This window comes from Cydia splendana, chromosome 1, assembly GCF_910591565.1.
Source record: "Cydia splendana chromosome 1, ilCydSple1.2, whole genome shotgun sequence".
Classification (NCBI taxonomy): domain Eukaryota; kingdom Metazoa; phylum Arthropoda; class Insecta; order Lepidoptera; family Tortricidae; genus Cydia; species Cydia splendana.
In genome coordinates, this window is record NC_085960.1 from 10684443 (window position 1) to 10709773 (window position 25331).

A 25331-nucleotide genomic window follows, 5' to 3' on the forward strand; every position below is an offset into this window, starting at 1 on the left:
GCAACCATGTTATCATTGTACTAAATACAAACAATTCATCCATCGATGAAGCTGAAAATTTGCTTACATATGTAAGTCGGGTGACAATGCAGTATTATGGTACCATCGAGTTGATCTGATGATGGAGTCAGGAGGTGGCCATTGGAACTCTATTATAAAACAACGCAACCTAATCGTGTTTGGGGTTGTTAGAATTGTCTCGATAAGTATTAGTTGGCTGTGGAAAGTACAATCAGCACAGCTTGTACGAAGAATGAATTTTTGCCTAATACTTATTTTATCGTGCGCGTGGTGCACGTTACTGGCGCATTCTCTCGGTTCTGCCGCCAGAGAGCAGCACTAGCTCATATTGTAAACCATAAAGTAACTTATACATACTATGCCTAAACAGTTTTTTGAGAAGTTTTCACTATGACATTGATGCATCGAGGCGGTTTGTTTACAAAGGCCTACCTCGAAAATCTAAATATTTCGATATTTATCGTCATCTGCCTCTTTATCGCAAGAGTGATAGAGAGGCAGATAACAAAATTTCGTGTTATGCTTGTGGCGCTCCCTACGCAGAGTTTTTTTTCGCCAATCGGCTTAAATTGCTCGATGGAATCAGGACGTGCGGACGCTATTACCGATAAAATGAGGTGCGGACGCAAAAATACCAATTTGTGACACCAGTATTTTCGTTCTGGGGCATTTTTTCAATTTCGAGGGCTCTAATATCACCATAAATCTAAAATTGGTGATTAAATTGGAGATTGACCAATTTCATTTCTGATCAAATCGGTCGATTTGATCATCCCGTCTGGATACCGTTTCCAAGGATTACAACAATCTCGATTTTTAAAAGTCATACTCAAATAGCGCGAATGAAAACGTTGTCAAGGCACCAACATTTTCAACGTTAGCTCTTGAGGTAACGTGTGTTTTGACAGTTCTTTGCGAATTTCGTGCTGTCAAAAACTCCGAAAATTGCGTTTCGCGGTAGGTCTATGGAACGATATTCGATCCATAATCGTCTTTCGAACGGGCCGCTAGATGACGGCTGTCTTCGCGGTAGCAAACCGTGTTTTATCTGTCAGAATTGCCCGCAATTGACGATTTTCGGTATTCGCGGTAGCCCCACTGTTCTCTTTGACGGCGCAGCAACTAGTATCATTTCTCTCTCCTCGCTCTTTTAAAAATGCCGTTTGTCAAAAAAGGACAACTATACTGTTGACAAGATGTACTTCAAATCAAAGTGTTGCCTTTTTTGGTGCATCCAGTCTGTGTATGTGTGCGTAAAACGTGCATGTGTGCTCTTTTAGGGATGTGAAAAGTCGATTTTAATCATGTTATATATCGATAAACGCTACACAGCGGAAGGAAGTAGCTATTAATTGAAGCTTCAATATCTTCGTTAAACATAAACATAATTGAAATGCTGATGAATAATAAATATATTAGAATATAATAAAATAATTCAATTATTGCGGAACACATATTTTAGTAGGTATTTATGTATTTTAATTAAATATCTGAACTTTCCCTTCGTTCCCTGCTGGGGCGTGACGATAAAATTATGATCTGATAACCACAATAAAGAATAAAAGCGTTTTTGTTCATTTTAGGTATTGTTAAACCTTTGAAGTAAAATTAAAATTGCAAGAAATATCGATAGTTTATCCATATGACTTTATCGACATGGCTACAGCGAGGTGGTGTTAAATTGTTAATCGTACACTAAACAAAAGTGGCAACAGTGACAAGCACGGACCTAGAGAGTAAACCAGACAGAGTACATTAGCCAAAAAGTGTGTCCACATGAGAAGTCAAGGTGGGCCGTTGCATCTCTTTCTAATTAGGGTGACCATAAGTCATATGTATGTGGGATATTAGGATAACATTGAATATATAGTTTGGCCAGGATCTTTTCTTATTCGTGCATAGTTATAGAGAATCATACTGTATTTTCGCTGTACTAGTATTATGGCCTGAAAAGGGATGGATATAGTTTTTTTTCTCTTCTGTAAAACGCTTCACACAACCTTAGGCACTTAATTTAGTTGTTCTAAAAGCTGTTGCTAATAGGCGCACTGGACCACGAACATGGTGGATCGTCAGGAATGTGGTCCGCCGTAACGTCTGTCAAGAACACGGGTATGAGTGAGAGAGATAGAGAGACAGATATGGTGACAGAACCAGAGGGTCTACCGCGAACCAAGTTCGACGTGTTGCCTCTCTGTCACACTTACGTACGAATTTACAAGTGCGACAGAGAGAAAATGTCGAAAGTGGTTTGGGGTAGGCCCTCAGGGCAGTGGGGGATTTACAGTATTTGCCGTCCTAGGCCCCAGGCCCTGTAGCAAGCACTAGACGCCCCTTTCTCAGCACCCATCATATAGACTGCCACCCTAGGCCCGGGCCTACTCGGCCTTAGAGCAAATCCGCCACTGCCTCAGGGTCGCGTGGATCCGCTACGCCCGTTTGTTAGGCCCCATTCGCACGACAGCTTAAAAAGCGTTGCGTTAAAACCCGACGTTGGCGCTTTTTTACCGTTTCCAATAATTGTGTTCATATGAACGCTTAAAAATCACTTGTGAGTCGTACTGCCACGTACGCATCTCAGCAAAGCCATACTTTATTTGCTATTACGACGTATTATTTGAATATAGCTTGAATATTTCAGGAATTTGTAAGCATAAGTTGACATTTTTAAGGTAAAACTAATAATAATCTTGACGATTGACACCAAAAATTGACACTTGACAGCCAACTGACAGCAGCGCCGGCTCTTTTTTAACGCTTGTGAGAACAGATACACGGAGTTCCGTATGCTCTATTCAATTTGACGCCAACGCCCAACGCCGAAAATCGAACAGTGCTCGATAAAAAAGCGCTGCGCTTAAAAACCGCCTTCGTGTGAATACATACATGGTTATCCATTTGTGTCATTCAAACGCTTTTTTAACGCGCGTTGAAAAAGCTGCCGTGCGAACGGGGCCTTATAGTTTTTAACTAGGACGCTTATCACTGGAGCATAAATTAAATTAAAAAAATAAATATCATTTATTATCAGGCGACTAAGGCCCATAGATACATACCTTACAAACTAACATACGTACAATAGTAAAAATCTTACAAGCTACTAATTATTTCGGCGTCACCGAAAACCATAAACACCGAAGTTCGCAAATTGCGAGCATCTTTCTCTGTCACTGTAATTACTCCTTTATAGGAGTAAAAGAGAAAGATGCCCGTAATTTGCGAACTTCGGTGTTCACGGTGGTAGGCCATCTGTGCGAAAAGAGAAGAGTCGTGAAATGTAAAGAAACTAGTGATGTGCCGTTCCCAGTAAATTTTCCAAAGAGGGTAAGCCCTCATACTCACGAGCGCTTTTTCAACGCGCGTTAGAATGAAACAAATGGAAACATGTGTATTTGTTCACACGATGGTGATGGCGCTTTTTATCAAGCCTTGTTTTTTTTTTTCGACTTTAAGCGTTGGTCGTTAAAGTGAATTTAGCGTGTGAACGGATTCAACCCCTTTTGTAACGCGCGTTGAAAAAGCGCTCGTGCTTATGAGGGCTAAATTCCCAGTAACGTTTCTGGTATCGTCCCAAAAGTCAGTAAATTACGATAAACTTCTATTTTTCTTTTATTATCTATGTGTTTTTTTATTATTATAACAATTTATAAATGTGTCTGTAATGTTTAAGGACTTTGGATTTCAATTTTTGCAATTATTTATTCTGTATTGGCTCTCATTTCACCAATTTAAACATGCCGAAATAAATACATACCTATTTATGAAAACTTACGTTTAAGTACGTAATAAGAATTGTGTAAAACCATAAAGGAAGTGGTAAAACTGGTTCACATCGTGCCGACATCATGGTCACCCTAATGAGTTTGACAATGTCTAACTTGTATTTTTATCGTAAAATGTAATAATTGTGGCTTCCTTGTGAAACGATATTACACAATTAGAAATTATTTCACTCCCACAACCTTTAACGCAACATTTCTTCACCATTTTTAAGAAATTTTGCATTCACGTGTTTTGTAAATATGTCATCAGGTTAGGGATACCAATTAATATTCAAACTTACTACTACAATGTCTGCCATATCAAAATTAGTGTTTTTTATTGTTGTGCACATGCTTGGTTAAATCAGTTAATAATATTGACATCATAATTATTTACAAATTTCCTAAAAGATATCAGAACCGTACTCTGAATATAGCACTTAAATAATATAAGAAGGTATTTAATTTTAGTAGTATATTGATATAAATACTACCACAATGGTATATTTTTAACATTGGCAACATGTGCGAGTGAGACACCGCGGCCCACCTTTGCTATCTCAAGTGGACCGTTTTCTCTGTACTGGTACGAACGTCTTTCTGGCTCTGTGATAAGGTTCAATTTAGTATGGCAAAAAAAGTGACAGTTCACTCCTTCTTATAACTCCATGGTGACAACTCGCTGAGACGGTATCTCACGTTGACTTATGTCAAAGTGACACATGTCACCACATTGGAAAGGAGACGCTTCTCTTCTCCTTCTCGTTTGCTTGATTTTGCTTTGCTTGGCACAACAGTACAATAAAAACGGTTTAGTTTATGTTACATTTCCTTTTGAAATGTAATATTAGTTGTTACATACAGTTTTGTGGTTCAAAACAAAACTTTAATTCTTCTTAGACTGTGAAGTATGTCAAACAACATGAACCCGGGAGGTAATATGCCCTCGATTGGGTCCATGAATCCTTCTAGTGCGATCCAATACGCGAATAACCCGATGCAGAGTCCGCAGCTACAGTCGAGCTCCATCCAGAGCTCGCCGTCGCAACACAGTCCTATGAGCAGCCAGTCGTCAATTGGCGCCAAAGTGAACACGAGTGGTGATCAAACTACGCAGGTGAGAACTTATTTTATGCTCTTATATCACTCTGTAGTTACGTGGTCATTGTATTATTTACTGAGTAAGTACTTACTGTAATTTTAAGAGATAAAGTACTTACTGTTTCTCATGAAATCATCAAATTATATTTAAAAATACTTATACAAATGCAAGTGTCAACTCAGCACAAGGCTTAGAGCATAAACACTTCGTCTCCCAGATAATTGATTGATGGAGTATTTACCACATATATCTGTTTTTGTAAGTTAATAATGTCTATTAGGGTGGTTGGCATAGTAACCTATCAACCAATAGGCAAAATTGAAAATAATAATAAACACTGTGTGACAGCTCCTCAGCAGACCCAGACTTCAGGAGTTGGTGAGAGAAGTGGATCCCACAGTGCAACTAGACGAGGAGGTGGAGGAGATGCTGCTGCAGCTGGCCGATGACTTCATTGACACATCTCTAAACGCTGCGTGTGCACTCGCCAAACACAGACATGCCCCCACAGTGGAATTGAGGGATGTGCAGTTACATTTAGGTGAGAACACCTTATTTATATACTAACTAATTCAAGTTTTGCATAAAATTTTATTTTTATTATTTTATTTATTCAGGTAATTACAACACAATATCTAAACGTAATTACAAAAGTATTGTTAAACCAGTAAGGTTTGTCTCGATACTCCCATCTGTGGTAGATTTTATACAAAAATAGAATATCTTTTAACAACACACTTACACTGCCAGATATATTCAAATAAGAATCAAGTGAAAACTGCTGAGGCTTGAAGTAATATTTTTATTATGTATAATTAACAAAATATTATTATGTAAATATTAATATTATTTTTTAAAACAAAGTTGATTTATCTGTTTCAAAATACATGTGCTTTATTGATTTTTATATGTACTACATAAATTGGTACCTTATTTTTATTTCCTACCATAAATCTACTTTCTAGTTGAGTGAGAATAATATATTCTCAATATTTAAAATTCTCATATGCACATTTTAATTTATAATGCGGTACAATGTTTTTAAGTAATTCATACAATACCGTAGACCGGGGTGACTTTGGAAAATTTGGGGTTACTTTGATAGATTTAAAACGGCCATAGAATTACCATTATTCATTATTTACTGAAAATGTTCCTGTAACTAGTTAGATTACTATATATTCATATTCACCTACTGTAAAAAATCTCGCATAAATATATATTATGGCTTGAAAACTAGAACCCCGGTCAATGGTACTGTACATACATATTAACCATTGAATATGAATGTTGTTAGTGCAAAAATCTAACAATCTGTTTATAAAATAAACTCCTATAGCATGTTCTTAGCAACAAACAATGATAACAAAATCACAACGATGTTCTTGAACATTCCAGAGAGACAATGGAACATGTGGATTCCAGGGTTCGGCAACGACGAGGTCCGGCCGTACAAGCGCGCCGCAGTCACTGAGGCACACAAACAGCGCATGGCACTCATACGGAAAACTATCAAGAAGTACTAGGGAATTAGATATCTTATTTACTGTACAGTACTAACTCTCTCTCTGTCGCTCTTTAACACTTTTCTACCCTTCGGGTTTCATTTTACGCCACTCGTCACGGTTCTGTGCGACTTGGAGCCACTTCTTCCCCGCAGTCCCTGTGATGTCGTCCCAACGCATCTGGGGGGTCTACTTTGAGGACGTTCCTCCCCCCATGGTCGCCAGTACTGTACAGTACTACCAGTGACAATATATTTTCAATTGTTAAGAGGTATTCTGTTCACAGTAAAACATTTATGTAGGCTCCATTCTCAACTTTTTGTAATAATAAAAAACATGGATTCTTTAAATCTTAATACTTGATAGTCCTGTACATTGAATCTAGATATGTCAAGCAAGACTAATTAAATAAGAAAATAACTATAGGATAAGTATGGTGAGCTAGTGTCAATAACTGGTCTAGAAACTGAAAAATGTATTGTGAATGTGAAAGTTATTAATAAAAGATTTAATAATAATTTATTTTCTGTTAATTCAATCTCACTGCTGAAGGAAAACCATTTATAATGTGATGTACTGATGTATATTGTGTCGCGACGCCACAGAATAATTAATAGTACTACCGTACAGAAAGGAAACTTCCTACAAAAACGAAGTTTGACAGCGGTTCAGGGTCGAATCATGCTGGCCCTTATATATGGCACTATCCCTTTCGGCTATTTAGGGTTGTCAAAAATCAAGTGAATATCTTATCTGTGGTCATGCACGCAAAAGGAAGTCAAGTGGTGCCAACCCTAATAATTGCTCGGAGCAATGCTGAGCCGAGCGGAGCAGAGTTTGACCGAAGTCAGGAGTTTCGCACCCCTGGCGACGCGCAGGTAGTGGCAGGTTTCTCTAATTGGGCTCTTTTTAATGGGGATATTGCAATGTTCTGCCGCCAGAGTGCAGCACTACCGACTCAGTAAATTTATAGACTAACTTATACATACTGTGCCTTAAACTGTTTTTTGACAAGTTTTCACATTTTCACATACAATAAAATATGACATTGATGCATCAAGGCGGTTTGTTAACAAGGGCCGAATACGCGGTAAACGCGAAAATCGAAATTTAGTTATCTGCCTCTTTATCGCTCAAATATGCAAGAGTGATATAGAGATTAGATAACGAAATTTCGATTTTCTTGTTTCGCGGTAGGCCATGTGATTGCCGTGACGTGTGATGTGTCAATGTGGTTTGTTTACTGTATGTGCCACAAAGGTGCCACCTACGCAGAGCTTTGCCTAATATTCCCTATTAAATGAAGGGATTTCAATAATAAAACAAAGTTTCTCATTATGTCAACATATAGTTTATTTAAATTTAAAACATTTCTTAAAGATACAAATGTGATAAAACATTTAATATGATAGCCTGATAATTGTGTAGATGGTCACAATATTAAAATACTAAATAAATTATACATTTAGAATCAAATTACATTGACATCACAATAAATAGTCACAGGGTAAAAAAATCATTATAAATACTTCAATAATCATTTGTTTATTTGCTTCATTCATCTAGGAATACGCTATCTTTCCATAAATCAAATTTAACATTGAAAACATGTACCTATCCAGATAGTTACAACTAAAAGTATCACAATGCAGGTGGTGAAAACACTATCAAATTATAGTTCGTCTATAAAATACATACTCAGGGAGACTGGCCACATCAATACTTACAGAAGTCCTAGAAAATGCACACAAATTTAGATCATCCACATCAAATAAGTGCAAACACAATGTTCGCTTCTTTATGTGAAGCGTATATATTAATCACCATATGCTATTTTAAAGAATTGTAGAAGCTTAGGTAGCGGTAAAATTATCTATTGGTATAAGTAGCATCACATCATAAATACTGAACGTAACTAAGTTGTTAAGTACTGGGTCTTGTTTTACACCCTAATTAATTATCTAGGAATACTAATAAACTCCATTAACACGGACTTTTTCGGGGTTATCCGCAGATGGTCTAGAACGCAAAATGACTAGTGTGTTTTGTTTTGCCTAAATCGCAATTAGTCTACATCGCAAACGGTCTAGAACGCAAAATGCCCACTTTTTATATCACCACATTTTACATAGGTAGATTAGGTTCGTTAGGTATCTTCAAATGGCCGAAGACCAAACAGCAAAGAATAGGAGCCCGCGGTAGCAGGGCTCCGTTGACATCGCTATAAAGTTAAGATAAAACGGAAAAAATAATTCGGGCATTTTGCGTTCTAGACCGTTTGCGATTTAGGCAAAACAACACACTATACTCCAAAACGTAATTCAAGACCAAAAAAAGTAAGAAAATGTTGCCATTGCAATAATTTGTTTGTAAAATAGTAAATTCCTTTTGATAAATAATCACGCAAAGATAATTTATTTATTAGTAATTTTACTCCTACTATTTAAAAAAGTACTTTTATTTACTTAATTTTACTTAAATACAAGACGCGCTAGTAAAGTGGCAACATTTTCTTACTTTTTTTGGTCTTGAATTACGTTTTGGAGATTAGTCATTTTGCGTTCTAGACCATCTGCGGATAACCCCTTATTCGCAATGGCGATTTCAGCGATCTCACCCACCAAAAACGCCAGTGTGATAAAGCATTGACACAGAACAGGATTGAGAAAGAAATGTAGGTAATACCTAATGTTATTTTTGTTAACATCACTGATATAAGTTGTGGAGTCATACTTTGGAATGTCAAATTACACATAAACCATATTATTTTTGTATAAATTATACAGTATAATTTAATTGGGATGCAACTATATAAAGATCAATGATCTCGAAACATCTACGAAACTGAGATAAAATCTAATCTAAACCTTGAGTGATTCATTATCATAAATAGGTCATGGCTTGGCCAAGTGATAATACCTCCTAAAACAGAAATTATCTAATACCCATCCATTGGCGACGAAGGCCGACCCTAGGGCGGTGCGAGCGGCGCCGCCTTGAAAGGGGCGCTGAAACGAAAGGCTCCAGTTTTGGAGGTTTTAAGGTCTTGCTAGGGCTGCCCTTGATAACACAATACTTTTTTCTACTTTACCTATCGAGTATAGAGATTTTGAAAATCATCTTTAAAATATCAGCCTACTTTTAAAAATACGTGAAATCCACGTAACATAAGGCCAAATGTCGCGCCTATAAGCAGATTTTTATATAAGTAGGTAAACAGTTTTTACGTTTACATGCTACACCCGCAATCTCATGTGGCAGCAAGTTTATCTTGTGGTGAGCTTTTCAGGTAGCCCGAAGCATTTCTACTAAATGTTGTAAATAATTTAAGCACTGCAGGCTTCGTCCTTGCCCACGATGTACAGCTGGTCCGAGGAGTCCACCTTCTTCCAACGCAGGGCCTTGGACTTGATGGTCACTGGTACCTGAAAAAAGGATGGGGCATTTTAAATATTTGTTTTTACCGAAACTTCGCTACCCAGGTATAAATTATAATACGTATGAGGTTTGAGATCAACAGTTTTTTTAAACAAGTATTCTTTTCAACTTCCATGCGTCATTTAAAGATTAATGTTTTTCTTTCATTTTCGTATGCACCAAGGTTATTATTTATTATTGCCTTCGCAGTAATTTAGCTTATTACAGTTATTACATTATCGACAGAGAACAAAAGTGAAATCGTAACTACTACCACTGCCTACGTTACTGTTATATTATAGCAGACTTATGCAATGAGAGATGTATTCCTTTTATGCCATAATTATGACATACAATTTATGGTGTTCTTGTAATTCCGGGTTAATTTGCACGTTTGCTAGCGAGCTTATATTGGTCAAACACATTTTAGAAATGAATTGGTACTGTGGACAATACAATAAAAAGCGGCCAAGTGCGAGTCGGACTCGCCCATGAAGGGTTCCGTAGCAGCAAGTAACATAATAAAATTGCGGTTTACGATTTAAGACGTATTAAAAAAAAACTACTATAGATCTCGTTCAAACCAATTGTCGGTGGAAGTTTGCATGGTAATGTACATCATATTTTTTTTTAGTTTTATCAATTTTATCATTCTCTTATTTTAGAAGTTACAGGGGGGGGGGGGGGGAGACACATTTTACCACTTTGGAAGTGTCTCTCGCGCAAACTATCCAGTTTAGAAAAAAAAATGATATTAGAAACCTCAATATCATTTTTGAAGACCTATCCATAGTACCCCACACGTATGGGTTTGATAAAAAAAATTGAGTTTCTGTTCTAAGTATGGGGAACCCCCAAGATGTATTGTTTTTTTTCTATTTTTGTGTGAAAATCTTAATGCGGTTCACAGAATACCTACTTACCAAGTTTCAACAGTATAGTTCTTATAGTTTCGGAAAAAAGTGTCTGTGACATACGGACGGACAGACAGACAGACATGACGAATCCATAAGGGTTCCGTTTTTTGCCATTTGGCTACGGAACCCTAATTAACATTTAATTCTCTTAACTTTGCGATGTCTACAGGAAAATCGCGAACGATAGGTAAGTACAATAAAATGTAGTTCTCAGTGATTCTGATTTCAAAATAGAAGGAAGGCACTTGCTTCTGTATGTCGACAGGACAGACTAAACTGTATAATTATTTAGTCATAAAAAAGTGGTCGAGTTCAACGTAACAAGCCAGATCGATGAACCATTTACATTTCCAATCTGCCCGGCTGGACGTCATGAGTGTCATGCGAGTGGCATCGCGCCAATCGTGCGACTTGGACCAGACACACCTCTTCGGATTCACCTAACTGATCTTAATCACGTCACGTTACAACAATATATTCGGCAGGTTATAGAACGAATAACATAACATTGGCACCAAAGTAGGTATATCTACTTTGCTGTTGTTTTATTCCATTGTTGTCAGAAATTATATTGTTTGTTAAATCTAATCAAACCGATTCCTTTTGCACAAAAATAATCTCTAAGTACTTACCTAATCTAATCGCTTTGAGTGCGATGTGACGAATCATATTGTCGAAAAGGGTATTTGATTTTAAAGGTAGTTTTACTTCTGTATAGGTGATTTCCTACGTTTCGACGCCTTTGTTCGACGCAGGATACACTGTTTTAGTTACAATTGTACCCCCTAACTAGGGAAATGGACGGGTAATAATGCAGACCTTTTCCTACGAGCATAGCTGGTTAAAATAAATAAGTATGAAATTATTCCTACATTAACTATGTAAATACATATCTAGTTACCTACATATACTTATACTCCGTTTTAGGATCATTGCCAAGCAGTATAATGTACTTCAAAGCAATTTACATAGCTATACCTAGTCCTAATCATGTTACGTATTTTACGGAATTTCTAGTCACACTAAGGCTATTTTAAACCAAGGCCAAACATTAAAAGAGATGTAAAGAACGAGGTATGTTATCGTTATGAATAATGTGTAAAGGTAAACTGGCTTTAACTACAAACATTAAGGCATAACGAAGCAGAAATGAGGAAATTTGCATACGAGGATTTAGGTCTCTTAGTACAGGGTCCTTATCCCGCATTATGAACTGATGAATCCCATCGTACTTCAATAACTAAATGACATAGGTATCCGTGGCCCAGCTCTGAATTGGTTAAAATAATATTTAAATAACAGAAAACAGTATGTCCAAATAGAATATTACAGTGATCAATTGCGTCAGTTACAAACATACAAATCCAATATAATATCCATTAACAATTCAATTCCACAGGGCAGCGTGCTCGGTTGTGTACTTTTTGTAAATATATTAATGACCTGCCAATAGTTACAGAACACAAGTGCGTAATGTTTGTCGATGATGTTTCACTACTCTTCAAAAGCCCCACGAGTAAAGACGCGTAAAATATACAAATATAACCGAAACATACGTTACAATAGTAAACTGCCTAAAAGAAGAAGAATAGTAAACCTTGTAATCAATAACAATAAGAAATTATAGACATAGATCGTCCCACAATAAACCTATTGATCATTATAAATTGCTCTAAATACATACCTATATAATTATTGTTGTTATTAGTGATAAATTTGTGTTATATGTATATACACAGGTTATACATGTTTATAAAAGCCACTAGGTATATTATGTTAAGTAACTGTAACTTAATTAAATTATTTGTATTTGCTACACCCTATTCAGGGTCCATGTGATACCATAAGAAATATGTAAGTACTACCCAAAAATGTACCATGGAAGCAAGAAATAAATGAATACGGAATAGGTTAAAGAGGTGAAAAAAGAAGCGCGTGGTAATTCGATATGGAGATATTGTTGAGAGATCGTTGGGCGTGGAAGTCTTTGGGCAGGAGTTCTATGTCTAAAGCAGATACTCAATATGATAATGAGACCAATGACTTGCGCGTAGCTACTTTAAGCGGCTGTAGGTAGGTAAGTATTTAGGCAAGGTTTAGATTTTGTTCTAAAACTGATGACAGATGTAGTGCATTAATTATTAATATTTGTATGTCTTTCCCATCACGGAATAATGGTGTTCCGGACCTTTGGGAGGCGTGCGCGGAGCCGTAGCCAACACGTAGAGCCCCTTTTGACACTTTAATGAAATGTAAGGGGTACACCGAGCGGAGGCTGCCCTTGCCCGTGTCATGGGACGCACGCAGAGGCAGCACCCGCCAGGGTGTAAGGACTATTGAGAGTTGATGGAATCTAAAATGAACTAGGTTACTGGGTGAAAGCGATGGACTAAGAACTGAGCTATGGGGTAAAAAACCGGACGCCTGCCTAATAAAACGGTATGCAATTTTATTTCCGGCAGACGGTGACTCGTCCTCACAAGATGGGCCCCCACAAAAAGCGACATCTAGGATGGCTCAAGGGCAACACCGGTGTGAGCGGCTCAGGGGTGTCGAGAGGTGTGCGCCGCTTTCTACCCAGTGGCTGTTAACAGCCACTGTGCCAACTCGCGTCTTATGCATATTTCACTTCCACCCCTGGAGCTTATAGCTCTAACGACTCCACTCTGGCCGGCCGGCTAAGGCAAGCCAGAGGCAGAGAATCCTGTCCCACCCACCCTCCTTGCGGGTAACAGAACTCTCCAGGAGCACTCGGGTACGTGAGGTCGCTAATCCCCAACAGCTCGCCACAAGCTGCCCTGCGTTGACTGATTGCACTGGTAAAACCAGCGGGCGATGGGGTCGTCACATCCCTACGCCAATTCACTGTAAGCAGCCACTGTGCCAACTCGCGTCTTAGGCATGTTTCACTTCCGCCCTGCGAGCATATAGCTCTGACACCCCACTCTGGACGGCCGGTTATGGCAAGCCAGAGGTGAGAGTCCTGCGGCCCCTGCTCAGTGTTCACTCCAGCCGGCCAATTAAGGCAAGCCGGAGAGAGGGCCCTGACCGACTCTCGGGGGTATGGGACCCATGGGACGTCACTTCCCATTCAGCTCGCCACAATTATTAATATTATTATCAATCGTATTTTCACGGAAACGTACGTGTCTTGCTATTTCAGTCAGTCCCGGTACAATAAGGTTGACTGAAGTAGCCTGACAAATACGAACGTTTCCGAGAAAATACGTTGGAAAATAATTATGCACTACATCTGTAGATCTGTACTTACTTTAGGATAGCGATGTTTGTCTAAATTTCACCAAACGATTGCAAAATTCAAAAATGTATCCTGTAACCTGTAAGTAGGTCTCAAGGGCTCTTTTACAAGTCAATGCCCGTTATTGTATATACCTATCTCTATTATACATATACTTATCGAAATTCTATCCAATAAGCCTACCTACCAGTTATTATACTTATTATCATTGCTCTTGAGTCTTGGCTGTCTTGGGTATATAATTTTGTCGACCTGGTGCCCGATTTCAATAACTACATCGTAATGTAATCGTAATGACGATATTTTTTATGATTCAATGCAACTTGTCATGTTTATATTATTTATTAATTTAATACTCAAGAGTGTCAGCCGGTAAAGTAACGAGGTAAATAGATTTTGTTAGGAAATTCCAAACACACGGAAATACATAGGTACATATAAAATGTCTTAAGTTGGTTTGTATCTCGAGCATGGTTTTCATCGCACATACGTGATAACAGCCATGACTAACGGCGGCCTTTAACTAGCAAGGTCGCCTTAAAACAATATCGAAACAAATGGAATGGCCACCATAATATTTATGGGAGCGGAACATCCGATATATAATAATGATTTACGAGAAATAAAGAGAATAATAATGATGTTGAATATAATGAAGGTCCCTAATAGGTAATAAAAATAAGTATTTATTCATATTGAATTAAAAAGTGTTTAGGTATTTAAAAAGGGAGTAGCGTCCGAAAAACGTATAATTACTTACCTATTTTCGACTTAGGAGTTAGGAGCAATCATAACAAATCCTTACGTTACGTACAGTCAGCAGCAGAAGTTGCTAAGCGGGCGAGGTGTTCAAAATGATCTTGACGCGACTTTATTGTTAAGAGAATAAGGACGTGCGAAGGTAATTTTGAACCCCTCGCCCGCTTACCAACTTCTGCTGCTGACTGTACGAACATTTCTATTAGACTGATACGGGGATAGAACCCTTAGGAAAAGAATTCCATACTTAATAGTTTGCCTGAAGACGTGAAAATAATAAGCCTAATTTAAAAACTATGTTAAAAAAACACCACCATAATATATTGTAGTAATTTAATTACCTACTATCTTATACCTTTAAACGAGCAATTCTTGTATATATATTTATTTATTTATATATGTATTTCGGCGATCCCGGAAACGGCTCTAACGATTTCCATGAAATTTGCTATATGGAGAAAATCGATCGAACTAGGTCTTATCTCTTAGAAAACGCGCATTTTTGAGTTTTTATGTTTTCCGAGCAAAGCTCGGTCTCCCAGACATTAAGTTACATAATTAGAGACTGATAACCCCACAGTCAAACTTACTGTTGAGTTTTGCGGGGCTATGACTATTTTTTTAAGAATACCTCTGTATTTTATTAAATAAATAAATAATAAAAATGATATTGAATTACTGATTAGGATTAATAATAGATCCCTCAATAGATAGATACAGCCCGCCCATAGGTACCACACCTACTTTGAATTTAAAGAACTGTTTTTAAAGGAAGAAATATATTGATAAGGTGCTTATGTGGATATAAAATGCATTACCTACTGAAACGGGTATTTACTGTTATCTCTTATCGCGCCCTATGGATCGGTAACATAGTACACGTGTCGTATGTTCTGAACTACTTATACAATATGGATGGCAAAACGAATGCGACACTAATATAAACAGTTTTTTTAACGCCTGTGTGCGAGCTGCGAGGCCATTACCTAGCAATAGTAACAATGTTTGTAATCTAAACTAAACTAAACTGATACTTCCGGTGAGATACTGTTACTTTCTGACTCAGCCGTTATGAAATCCTTTTAGAATTTTACATGATCTTAAAATGGACACTGAATGTGACTGAATACTAAATCCAGACGAATTTAATTATAGAGTGAGATACGACAAGAGAGATTTCCAATTTTGTCGAGGCAGTCAAACGTGTGTCAGCGGAGTTGCCAAATTCAAGATTGGCATCGCATAGATTTCAATACATAATTCAGAGGTGATACTGATGCCATTGTATGAAGCGATTGATTCTTTATTCTTGATAGATACGGTACTACTAAACAATTTTGAGTACTTTGCCGATTGCCAATAAGGTGCTGTACCACGGTTCAAATCAGAAGTTAGATATAATTGATACCTATAAATAAAATATAAGACACACAGCCCGCCAGCAGTATCTACTCACTCTACATAAGTAAACGTCAAAATATATAAAATTACCTATACTGATACCTCCATTACTTCCATATATTATATGAACCGGAGAAAACTGCACCTAATTATTTCTAATTAAAGTAGATGTTCCCTAAATGTATAGACCGCTAAAGTCACTTTTCATTTGTGCAGCTCTGCGAGTATCCCAGCGTGGAAATGTAGGGCGCCCGTTTCACAATGAATTCGTATGTTTTATGATACTTTCGTCACATGCTCGTGAATCGAGGCATTGCACTTGTGAACTCCCTACGTCTGCATCTCGTGATCTTCGTCTCTCTGGTCCACGTGACTTCCAAAAATGTCTAATGTATTCGCTATCTTATTCATACTTAAATATTTTGATTCCATTTCATGTGTGGGTTGTCATAGCGGTTTAAGTATGAACAGTAACATCAACATGTTGCTCACAGAATACGAGGTTGACAAAAAAATTGGAAAACGGTACTTACTCGGCAATTTCTATATAAGTAGTTCAATGCAATTGCAATCTAGCTAGATGTCCTTCTGATAACTATCTGAATTTACAAGTTCATGCGTCCAGCTAGATGTTATTCCAGTCACGTCGCAAGGGGTCACTAAAGTAGGTACATGGAAAATGATTGCGTATTGATTTGTTGTCCGTATAAAGCCATGACAATTCTAGTTAGCGTGCCGCGTCGTTCACAGCGCGATGTAATTAGCATTTAAATAATTGCGATTGTTTGCGCTCTTGCGCAGCTGGCTGGTGGAAGATTTTCTGTTCAGTATTTATTTACTTACAAAAGTTTTAGAAAAATAAAAATAATGTTTTTTTTTAATAATGTTCAAAGGTGACCTGAGGATGTACATATTATATTATTTTAAGTAGATAGGTAGCTATCTATATATACTTAAAAATAAAGGTGTTTTACAACCAAAATAACGTTTATCAAGCAAAATTGTTAGACGGGTTGTGTCACAGTCTCTGTACTATTATAATCATAATCATTTATTCAATGCATCCATGGTATTTTACAAAGGTGTTTAATGTCTAATAAGTACAAACATGGACCCTACTAGCATTTAACATATACATATTCTTACCCAGTGGGTGAATATTGGCTTACAACTACAAAAGGAAGAATATCTTAACATTTATCATTATTATACAAGTTCTATATTGCACTCATCACATTATACCTACATCACATCACATAATCGAGGCTAGTAAGCTTGGCCTTCGAAGAAATCCTGCATGGAGTATGGGCATAAATGCAATCAGTAGGACTTTAGTTTTTTTATAAAAGTTGTGATTTTTTTTTCGTTTGAGATATGTTGGGGAATTTTATTAAAGATTTTTATAGGCATTGCATGCGGACCTTTATTGTACATTTGCAGCGTAGCAGGGGCACTCACAAAGGTTCTATTTCGGCGGCGCAAGTTATATGTTTCTGAACTTTGGTATTTATTTTCATCAAAAAGATCATTACGTTTTCGAACAAATTTGCAAGTTTCTAAAATATACAAGGCTGTAAGTGTTAAAATGTTAAATTTAAGAAAGTAAGGCTTGCAACTTTCCTCATCTCTTTTATTTACAAGTATCCGTATACATCTCTTTTGTACAATGAAGAGATCTTTAACATTTACGCTATTGCCCCACAGTATTATTCCATACTGCAGCCATGCTTGGGCAAAAGCATGATAGGCACATACCGCAGTTTTTAGGTCCGTGTTTAATTTTATTTGTCGGAGAGTGTACGCAAAACTGGATAATTTAGCAGCTATTTTATCAGTGTGCGCTTTCCAGTTTATGTGTTCGTCAATTTCTAAACCGAGTAATGAGCAGGTGCTTTTAAGTTCTAATTTGCAATTTCTGTAATGATAATCAATTTTTAATTCTATTTTTTGATGAGGTCTAAATTGTATTAGGTTAGTTTTCTGTAAATTTATTTGTAAATTATGGTCTTCTAGCCAGGTCAAAACTGAACTAAAGATAGTATCTAAAGTATTCGTAGCTTCATTACTGTGCTCGCTTGGAAACATTATAGATAGATATGTCGTCTGCATACATGAGGCATTTAATATCGTAATGTTTTAATACTTTTGGCAGGTCGTTAATTGACCGAAGCGAAGCGAAGGTCTACGTTTTGACTCGGGCGTTTTGCTTTTGTATGTCCGGATGTTCTCCTCTACAGGTCGCAATTCTTAACCGATTCTCGTGAAATTTTACAACCGAATTCTATGAATAACCGATAAAAATTTTTTGTCGAGCCGGTTTTTGAAAATATTTCAAAATGGAAAAGTTGTGATAGCTCGCGCTCATACAAATAGTCGTATCGGTATCATAAGAGTGTATTCTTTTTGAGACATGTTTACAGATTAAATGTCAAAAAATTCCGAAAATTTATTTCGCTGGTTTTGGAGGTATTAAGATATTTAGTTTTGTATGTCCGGATGTTCTCCTCTACAGGTTGCAATTCTTAACCGATTCTCGTGAAATTTTGTAACCGATTTCTATGAACCGATATTTTTTTTTGTAGAGCCAGTTTTTGAAAATTTTTCAAAAGGGAAAAGTTGTGATAGCTCGCGCTCATACAAATAGTCGTATCGGTATCATAAGAGTGTATTCTTTTTGAGACATGTTTACAGATTAAATATCAAAAGATTCAGAAAATTTATTTCGCTGGTTTTGGAGTTATTAAGATATTTAGTTTTTACTTGAGAATGAGTAGCTAAATTTCGTCACCTTAAGTAAGAACCATCATGGCGTATTTTGCAAACGTTCGCTTTTTTTGTTTGCACAGAAGGTCTGGGTTCGATCCCCAGTAATTATATGCTGGGATATAACTTTTTATATTTTTTTTACACTTTTCGTATTGTTTTTTTTTATTTACTATATTTTCATCGTGCCCAATAAGATATGCTCGTGAGGTCTACAGCTCACAGAGCCACTAGTATAAATAATAAATAATATACATCCCAATACGCTGCCCTGCGGGATAGAACAGGTTGTGTGTGTTGTGAGCGAGCGGATTTTACTTAATGTTTTCATTATGTCATCAAAGTAGTCTATTTCAACAATTTGTTGACGGTTCTCGAGGTATGACCTAAACCAATTATGCGCCATGCCGCGAACTCCTATTCCGTAGAGCTTGTTTAGGAGGATATCGTGTTGGACACACGATTATTATCAACATAGTGAAGTTAAAAAACAAATTTCATCTGATTGGATATTACCTAATACCCATAGTCTAATAAAACATGGTCTTCCATTCCCAGAGTGACACGGGCCTACGTCACAACAACATGGCCGCTATATATAGCGCTATCGCATATTATCATATAGCGCTGTCGCATGATGACGTAGGCCCGTGTCAGTTAGGTGACCTAGAAAAGACGGGAATGGAGTACCAGGCGGAGTATATTATTATACCATGCTAATACCTACGTACCTTAATTTTTGCGATAAGTACTTGTAGGTACCGCAGATACCCAGAATCTGGGTTCCAAATGTCTTTACAAAACCTATTACCCTGAATTGAAAATACAACAAGCCACTTGTTATACGTCTTATGTGTGCTACCCTGCTAGGTAAAACAAACGTGCTCGAACAAGTCACACGGCGCGCGTAATTTGACACACCAGACACAATAGGAAGCCAGGCCAAGGACGTTAATAATTATAAGCCCGCAAAAAGTGTGAAGCCTGTGTAATTTACCTTTATACGCATGCAACGACGAGGCTCGTAAAATTTTACCATAATCGACCTTGCTTAGATAACGCCATGGTCAATTTAATAAATGCGTAAATAACTGCTCAAACGACAACCAATCAATAAAATGAGTAGTGTCCGACCGAAGGTTCGGTTTCGGTTTCGGTTTCGGCCAGTTTCGGCCAAAAAATCATGTTTCGGATGTAGTTTCGGTTTCGGCCAAAAAACGGCCGAACCATTCGGCCGGGCCGAAACTTACGAAATGGTACTTCGGACAAACACCAAAAGTTGGGGAATAAGTAGGACAACAATATTAATACATACCTACATATACTGATTCATGTATAGGTACAGAAATTAATTGGTTTATTATAAAACACAATTCGACTAATGAGAGCGCCACTGGACGGTCGACGCAGTCTTAAGAGGCTGTCAATACCTATAACGCGCACACTGTCTAATTGTATCGGAGTGAATGAGATAGCACTGCCCCACGTAGCCGTTGGCCGAGTATCAGCTCGGCCCGAGTCGAACGATGTCTTTTTCGCTCTTATTCACTCACTTATTCAGTCATTTTTCTATCTACCTCTAATGGCAAATTTTAATCGAGGCTAAAGGCTACGCTCAACTAGTGCCGCAAAGTTGATTTTCTCAATAGTTAATATTTTGCGAAGCTGAACAGCTCACTATTGATTAAAACGAAGAAAAAACCCTTAAAAGTGTCCCCAGTACAGTTTTTCATACAAATGCTCGACCTTAGCCTCACTTTTTACCTCAATTTACCATTGGTTTGTGTTCCACATGTCCTCTACTTCAGCTTAGCCTTTGGCCTCGCTGCGCCATGATCGGCCTGCGGTCTCGCTTTTTAATACAATGGACATTGGTTGGAGTCTGTGCTTAACTACTTATCCTGAAGCCTGAAGCACGGCTTTGACTTCACATGAAAGTTCGCTTCACTGGGGCACTTCGGACTTTTAGGCCCAGGTGAAGATCGGTACCCGGCCTTGCGAAAAAATTTCGTGCTTTTTGCTTGACCCTGTATCTACATGTTAGCTTGACTGGTGAATGAATAGAGTTAGCCCAAGAAAATTCTGCAATGATTTTGATAGCATACGCAGTGCTACTAGTGCAAATGTTATTTATACGTCATAATTTCATAGAAGTTTTGACGTTTAAAGTAACACTTGCACTGCATGTGTTATCAAAATCGTTGCAGAATTATCTTGGTCTAACTCTAGTAATTTTCTTAAAAAACTGCTTAAGTAACATCAATTTCAAGGACATTGGGTGTTGACAGCCCCATAATATGTGTGTAAAAGCGGTTTTATGACATTTTTTCAACGATTTTAACAAGTCTACAAAAGTTTCGGTTTCGGTTTCGGCCTAAACTAGAGCCAAAGCCGAACATTCGGTTTCGGTTTCGGTTTCGGCAAAAAAACATGTTTCGGTCGGACACTAAAAATGAGTAAGTAGTAAACTTTTCATGGCTACCTAAATTTTGTGCATGATAAGTGTTGTTGATGATTGTGCTGTTAAATATATATGTATAGGTAGAGTAGGGAGTAGGTAAGACGTACCTAATTAAAATTTCATGTTTCTGACACATTTCGTTTCTGTCTGTCCGTCACCGTCAGATAGTGTAACGGGAAAAAATGCTTACGTACGTCGCCCACGTCATTTTAGTTGGTTTATCAATTTCGAAAATTACTTAGAATTTCGTAAGTTTCTTAGAATTTTTGGCGCATCATTAGAATATTGAAATTAATGTGTTGTCTAATATGGGAATATTCAAGCTGTCTGGATCTAAATTACAAAAGGTTCCTAAAGTTAGTAAAGAAAGTGAAATTTAGCAAGGCTTAACATGAAGACATTCAGATCTACGCATACCTTTTAGGTGGATGATACGCGAGCCGCTATATGTGCATATACTATCGTAGTGAGCTCGCTATCATCTGCGATAAGGAACTCCTCGATTTTCCAAGGAGAATGACGGGCGACGAGCCACCCACCGCTCATCACACAGAGGATCATGAACATACCTTCTTGACGAGGATGCCGTCGTCCCCGATGAGGAACTCCTCGAGCCCAAAGACCAGCGGCGACAGGTTGCCGAGGTGGAAGATGCGCAAGCAGGCACCACTCATCACACAGAGGATCATGAACATACCTTCTTGACGAGCGTGCCGTCGCCCCCGATGAGGAACTCCTCGAAACCGCAGACCAGCGGCGACAGGTTGCCGAGGTGGAAGACGGGCGACGAGCATCATGCTCATCACACAGAGGATCATGAACATACCTTCTTGACGAGCTTGCCGTCGTCCCCGATGAGGAACTCCTCGAGCCCGAAGACCAGCGGCGACAGGTTGCCGAGGTGGAAGATGCGCGAGGAGGTGCCGCGCGTCACGCGGAACTCGATCGTCTTCGCCATCAGCACGTTCGTGATCATGTACACCGACTTCTTGCCCTTCAGATCTGCGCGCAACCGAATTATTGTTATTATGTGACGCTAAAGGCTCCGTCACACAGGCGCGTTTTGCGGGCGGCGCGTGAGCGGGGCGCGCCGCTTTTACATATAAAACGCTCACGCCCCGCTCGGAAAAAGAGCCTGTGTGACGGAACCTTAAAGGGTATTAATTACTAGAAGGCAAAAATAAACAATTTATAGGTGGCAGGTTTAGATAATTCATTTAGAAACTTAGTATTTATAATAAACATAAAGAAGGTTTAGTGATCTCATCAACTACACATTTTATTTATTTCGTTAATCACTTCATATAATTTCTAGTTTAATAGATTGTATTTGCTTGACTCTTAGATTTATTGTGGCAGTCAAGAATGGCATTATAAGATAAATTACGCCATTTGGCACTAAGTTTGGCTGTAGGTATCTCTTTGTTTAATGTCAATGTCAAGATAAAGGAGCCCCATTTTAACTTCAATCCCATTTGATTGGTTTCACGTTTATATTTTGGAGTAGGGCCAATAATTGGTATTTACCCTGGCAGAGTACTTATATTATTTGTATGTAGTACCCTTTCCATACCTTTTTACAGCATTGAGTAAAGAAATCGTGTGTATCAAGCGCGGCGCGATATCCAACTATTTAAAAGTTAAGGAGTTGGTTATAAAATAATGTTGCTCAGAGCTAGTTATCAAAAGTAGGTAAAATATCTGGGAACATTCCTGTAATAATCTTGCAAGTTGCAACATATGATGAAAACGTAGGATAAATGTGGGGAAAAGATGTTGTTAGTGTTGTTACCTTTGTTATTGACATCAAGATAGATGTTGTTCTCAAGGTGCTTGTCCTTGGGGATACTGGAGCGTGTAAAGTTGACCATGATCACCCGCACTTTGTTCTTGATGGTTTCATCTTGCAGTGTGATCTATATTAATAACAAACAATTTAATATGTCAGAAAAGGTTACATTGATTATGAGAATTTACTTTTGATGTCCTGAATATGCAGGAGACTTTAAGAAACTTTACAAGAGTCTGACCAATTTTAAGTAAAGCCAAATTTTAAGTGCTATGCATAGGTTTTTTTTAATTTTGACTATGAATAGTGGATCTATCTATGTATATTTCTGGTTAGTTATTGATTAAAAAAATTCAATACCTAGCAGATGTAGTCAAATATTTCCCAAAAGACATTTATGAACAACTGATACATATTATGAAACTGGTAAGCTCTTAAGTAATCTGTTAATCACTGTTGAGTGATTAAATTTTTCATCTTGTGCAGTCAATATTATACAGCTCAGTATCACAGCTAGCAGCTAACTAGCATTTCACACACTAGTTTAGAGACAGATGAACATAAAATTCTGACCAAGTCACAATATCATAATAAATGAACACCTAAAGTAATGATTTTAGAAGAAGGGCTGTACTGTTACTGATATCAAAACATGCAAAAAAAAGATAATTGCTAGAGGGCATGTAAGTGTAACTTGTTCTAAATTTCCTATTTGTTATAAATGCTATGTAACAAGAGAACAAAGTGCTCAGAATAATTTAAAATTGCTAAGCATAAATCATGTCAGGTTCACATGAATAAACATTTAGTCATGAATAAGAAAACAGTCATTTTGAATTTGTTAACCTTAGGTCTTGGACAAATTAGGAGTACTAAGTTAAGGTAGTAATGTAAAGTAGTAATAGTAATGTTTTATTTCATCAAGCTATGGTGACTTTTTGAATTTAAAATCTATGACTAGGTAATTATAAAAAAAAACATATTTTAAATATAATGCGTACTAAAAAAGGTCTCCAGGGCAACACTGGATCTAAGCATGGAACAAAGGGACAGGTCAAGGTCAAAGGTACATAGGCTGAAAGCAATTTCAGCATACGCTTAATTATTAGTTATTACGTTTACAGCTCACCTTCACGCTTTCATGCGGAAATTTAAAGTCCTCCTCTTGAAAATTGCCTTGTTCCAGCCATTTCACATAATCGCTATTAGATTTTGCCTTATTAAGATTCTTGCTCAATTCTCCAAGCGGCGTGAACATTTTACCGTTAGTTTCTTTTTCGTTAGGAACGAACAGAGAGGTGCATTTGTAGAGGTCTGCTTCCGTGATGTGCGGAATACAAACCAATTGGCTGCTACCGATTTCTTTTTCAATTTCGTCTCTAATAAATGGCCACGCATCTTCCAGTTTTAGTGACTTCAAGTCGTCGAGGCTCACATCCTTCCGAATTTCGTGCGAGTACATCGACTTCACTACAGTTTTCAATTTCTTCGGCATTTTGTTTGAATAAATTTACCCCGTTATTAAACTAAACCAGCGTACGCTCTCCACGACTGTCACAGCTCTACTAACTTTTTTTAATACGTCGCCGTTCCGTTTCACAGACAAGGCACCGACTCATCCACCAGCCAGACAGGGTGATTATATTCTCTTTGGGAAGTCATCACACATCATAGATCTAGTATTACATAGATGAGCTATACGCGTGCCTCCGTGAGGGACAAAACATACGCAATGCGACAATATTAAAAACACGTTTTAACATTCCTGACAACATACCAAAAACAATCTACGTAATTCGGTCGGGTTATTTGTTGCCCACCATGGCGATAGGCGATTCATCTGCTCGTTTGCCTCCTATATTATAAAAAAAAAAAACAGAATGGGTATTATATTGTTTTTTTAACAGAAATCATTATTTTCGTATATTCGTTTAAAATTATTCCTATTAGGTGTATTCCCATTTGTCCCCGCCGGGCACAGATGTAGGGAATGCAAATCGGTTATTTTTTGTATGGAAATAATCGGTTTTTAACCGAAACCGCGGTTATTTCCATACAAAAAATAACCGATTTGCATTCCTTACACAGATGGGAATAGGTGCGTCCCCGCCTCATGTGTGATCACGTCTGGCGGGACAAATGGGAATGCACCGTAGTATTATAATGCCAACCCACG

At 37.7% G+C, this 25331-nt stretch overlaps 2 protein-coding genes across 2 annotated transcripts; one reads left to right on the top strand and one right to left on the bottom strand.

Annotated features, from left to right (window-relative positions):
- The first annotated feature begins 4537 nt into the window (after positions 1-4537).
- On the top strand, positions 4538-6900 carry LOC134795782 (transcription initiation factor TFIID subunit 12). Its single transcript, XM_063767749.1, has 4 exons — positions 4538-4899; positions 5233-5425; positions 6283-6444; positions 6631-6900. The coding sequence occupies exons 1-3, from the start codon at positions 4693-4695 to the stop codon at positions 6408-6410; spliced, it is 528 nt and encodes a 175-aa protein (XP_063623819.1). The 5' UTR covers positions 4538-4692; the 3' UTR covers positions 6411-6444; positions 6631-6900.
- Positions 6901-7717: 817 nt separating this feature from the next.
- On the bottom strand, positions 7718-24727 carry LOC134796031 (uncharacterized). Its single transcript, XM_063767951.1, has 4 exons — positions 24285-24727; positions 23159-23282; positions 22193-22368; positions 7718-9814 (listed from the first exon to the last, which is right to left on the bottom strand). The coding sequence occupies exons 1-4, from the start codon at positions 24648-24650 to the stop codon at positions 9716-9718; spliced, it is 765 nt and encodes a 254-aa protein (XP_063624021.1). The 5' UTR covers positions 24651-24727; the 3' UTR covers positions 7718-9715.
- Between the last annotated feature and the right edge of the window lie 604 nt (positions 24728-25331).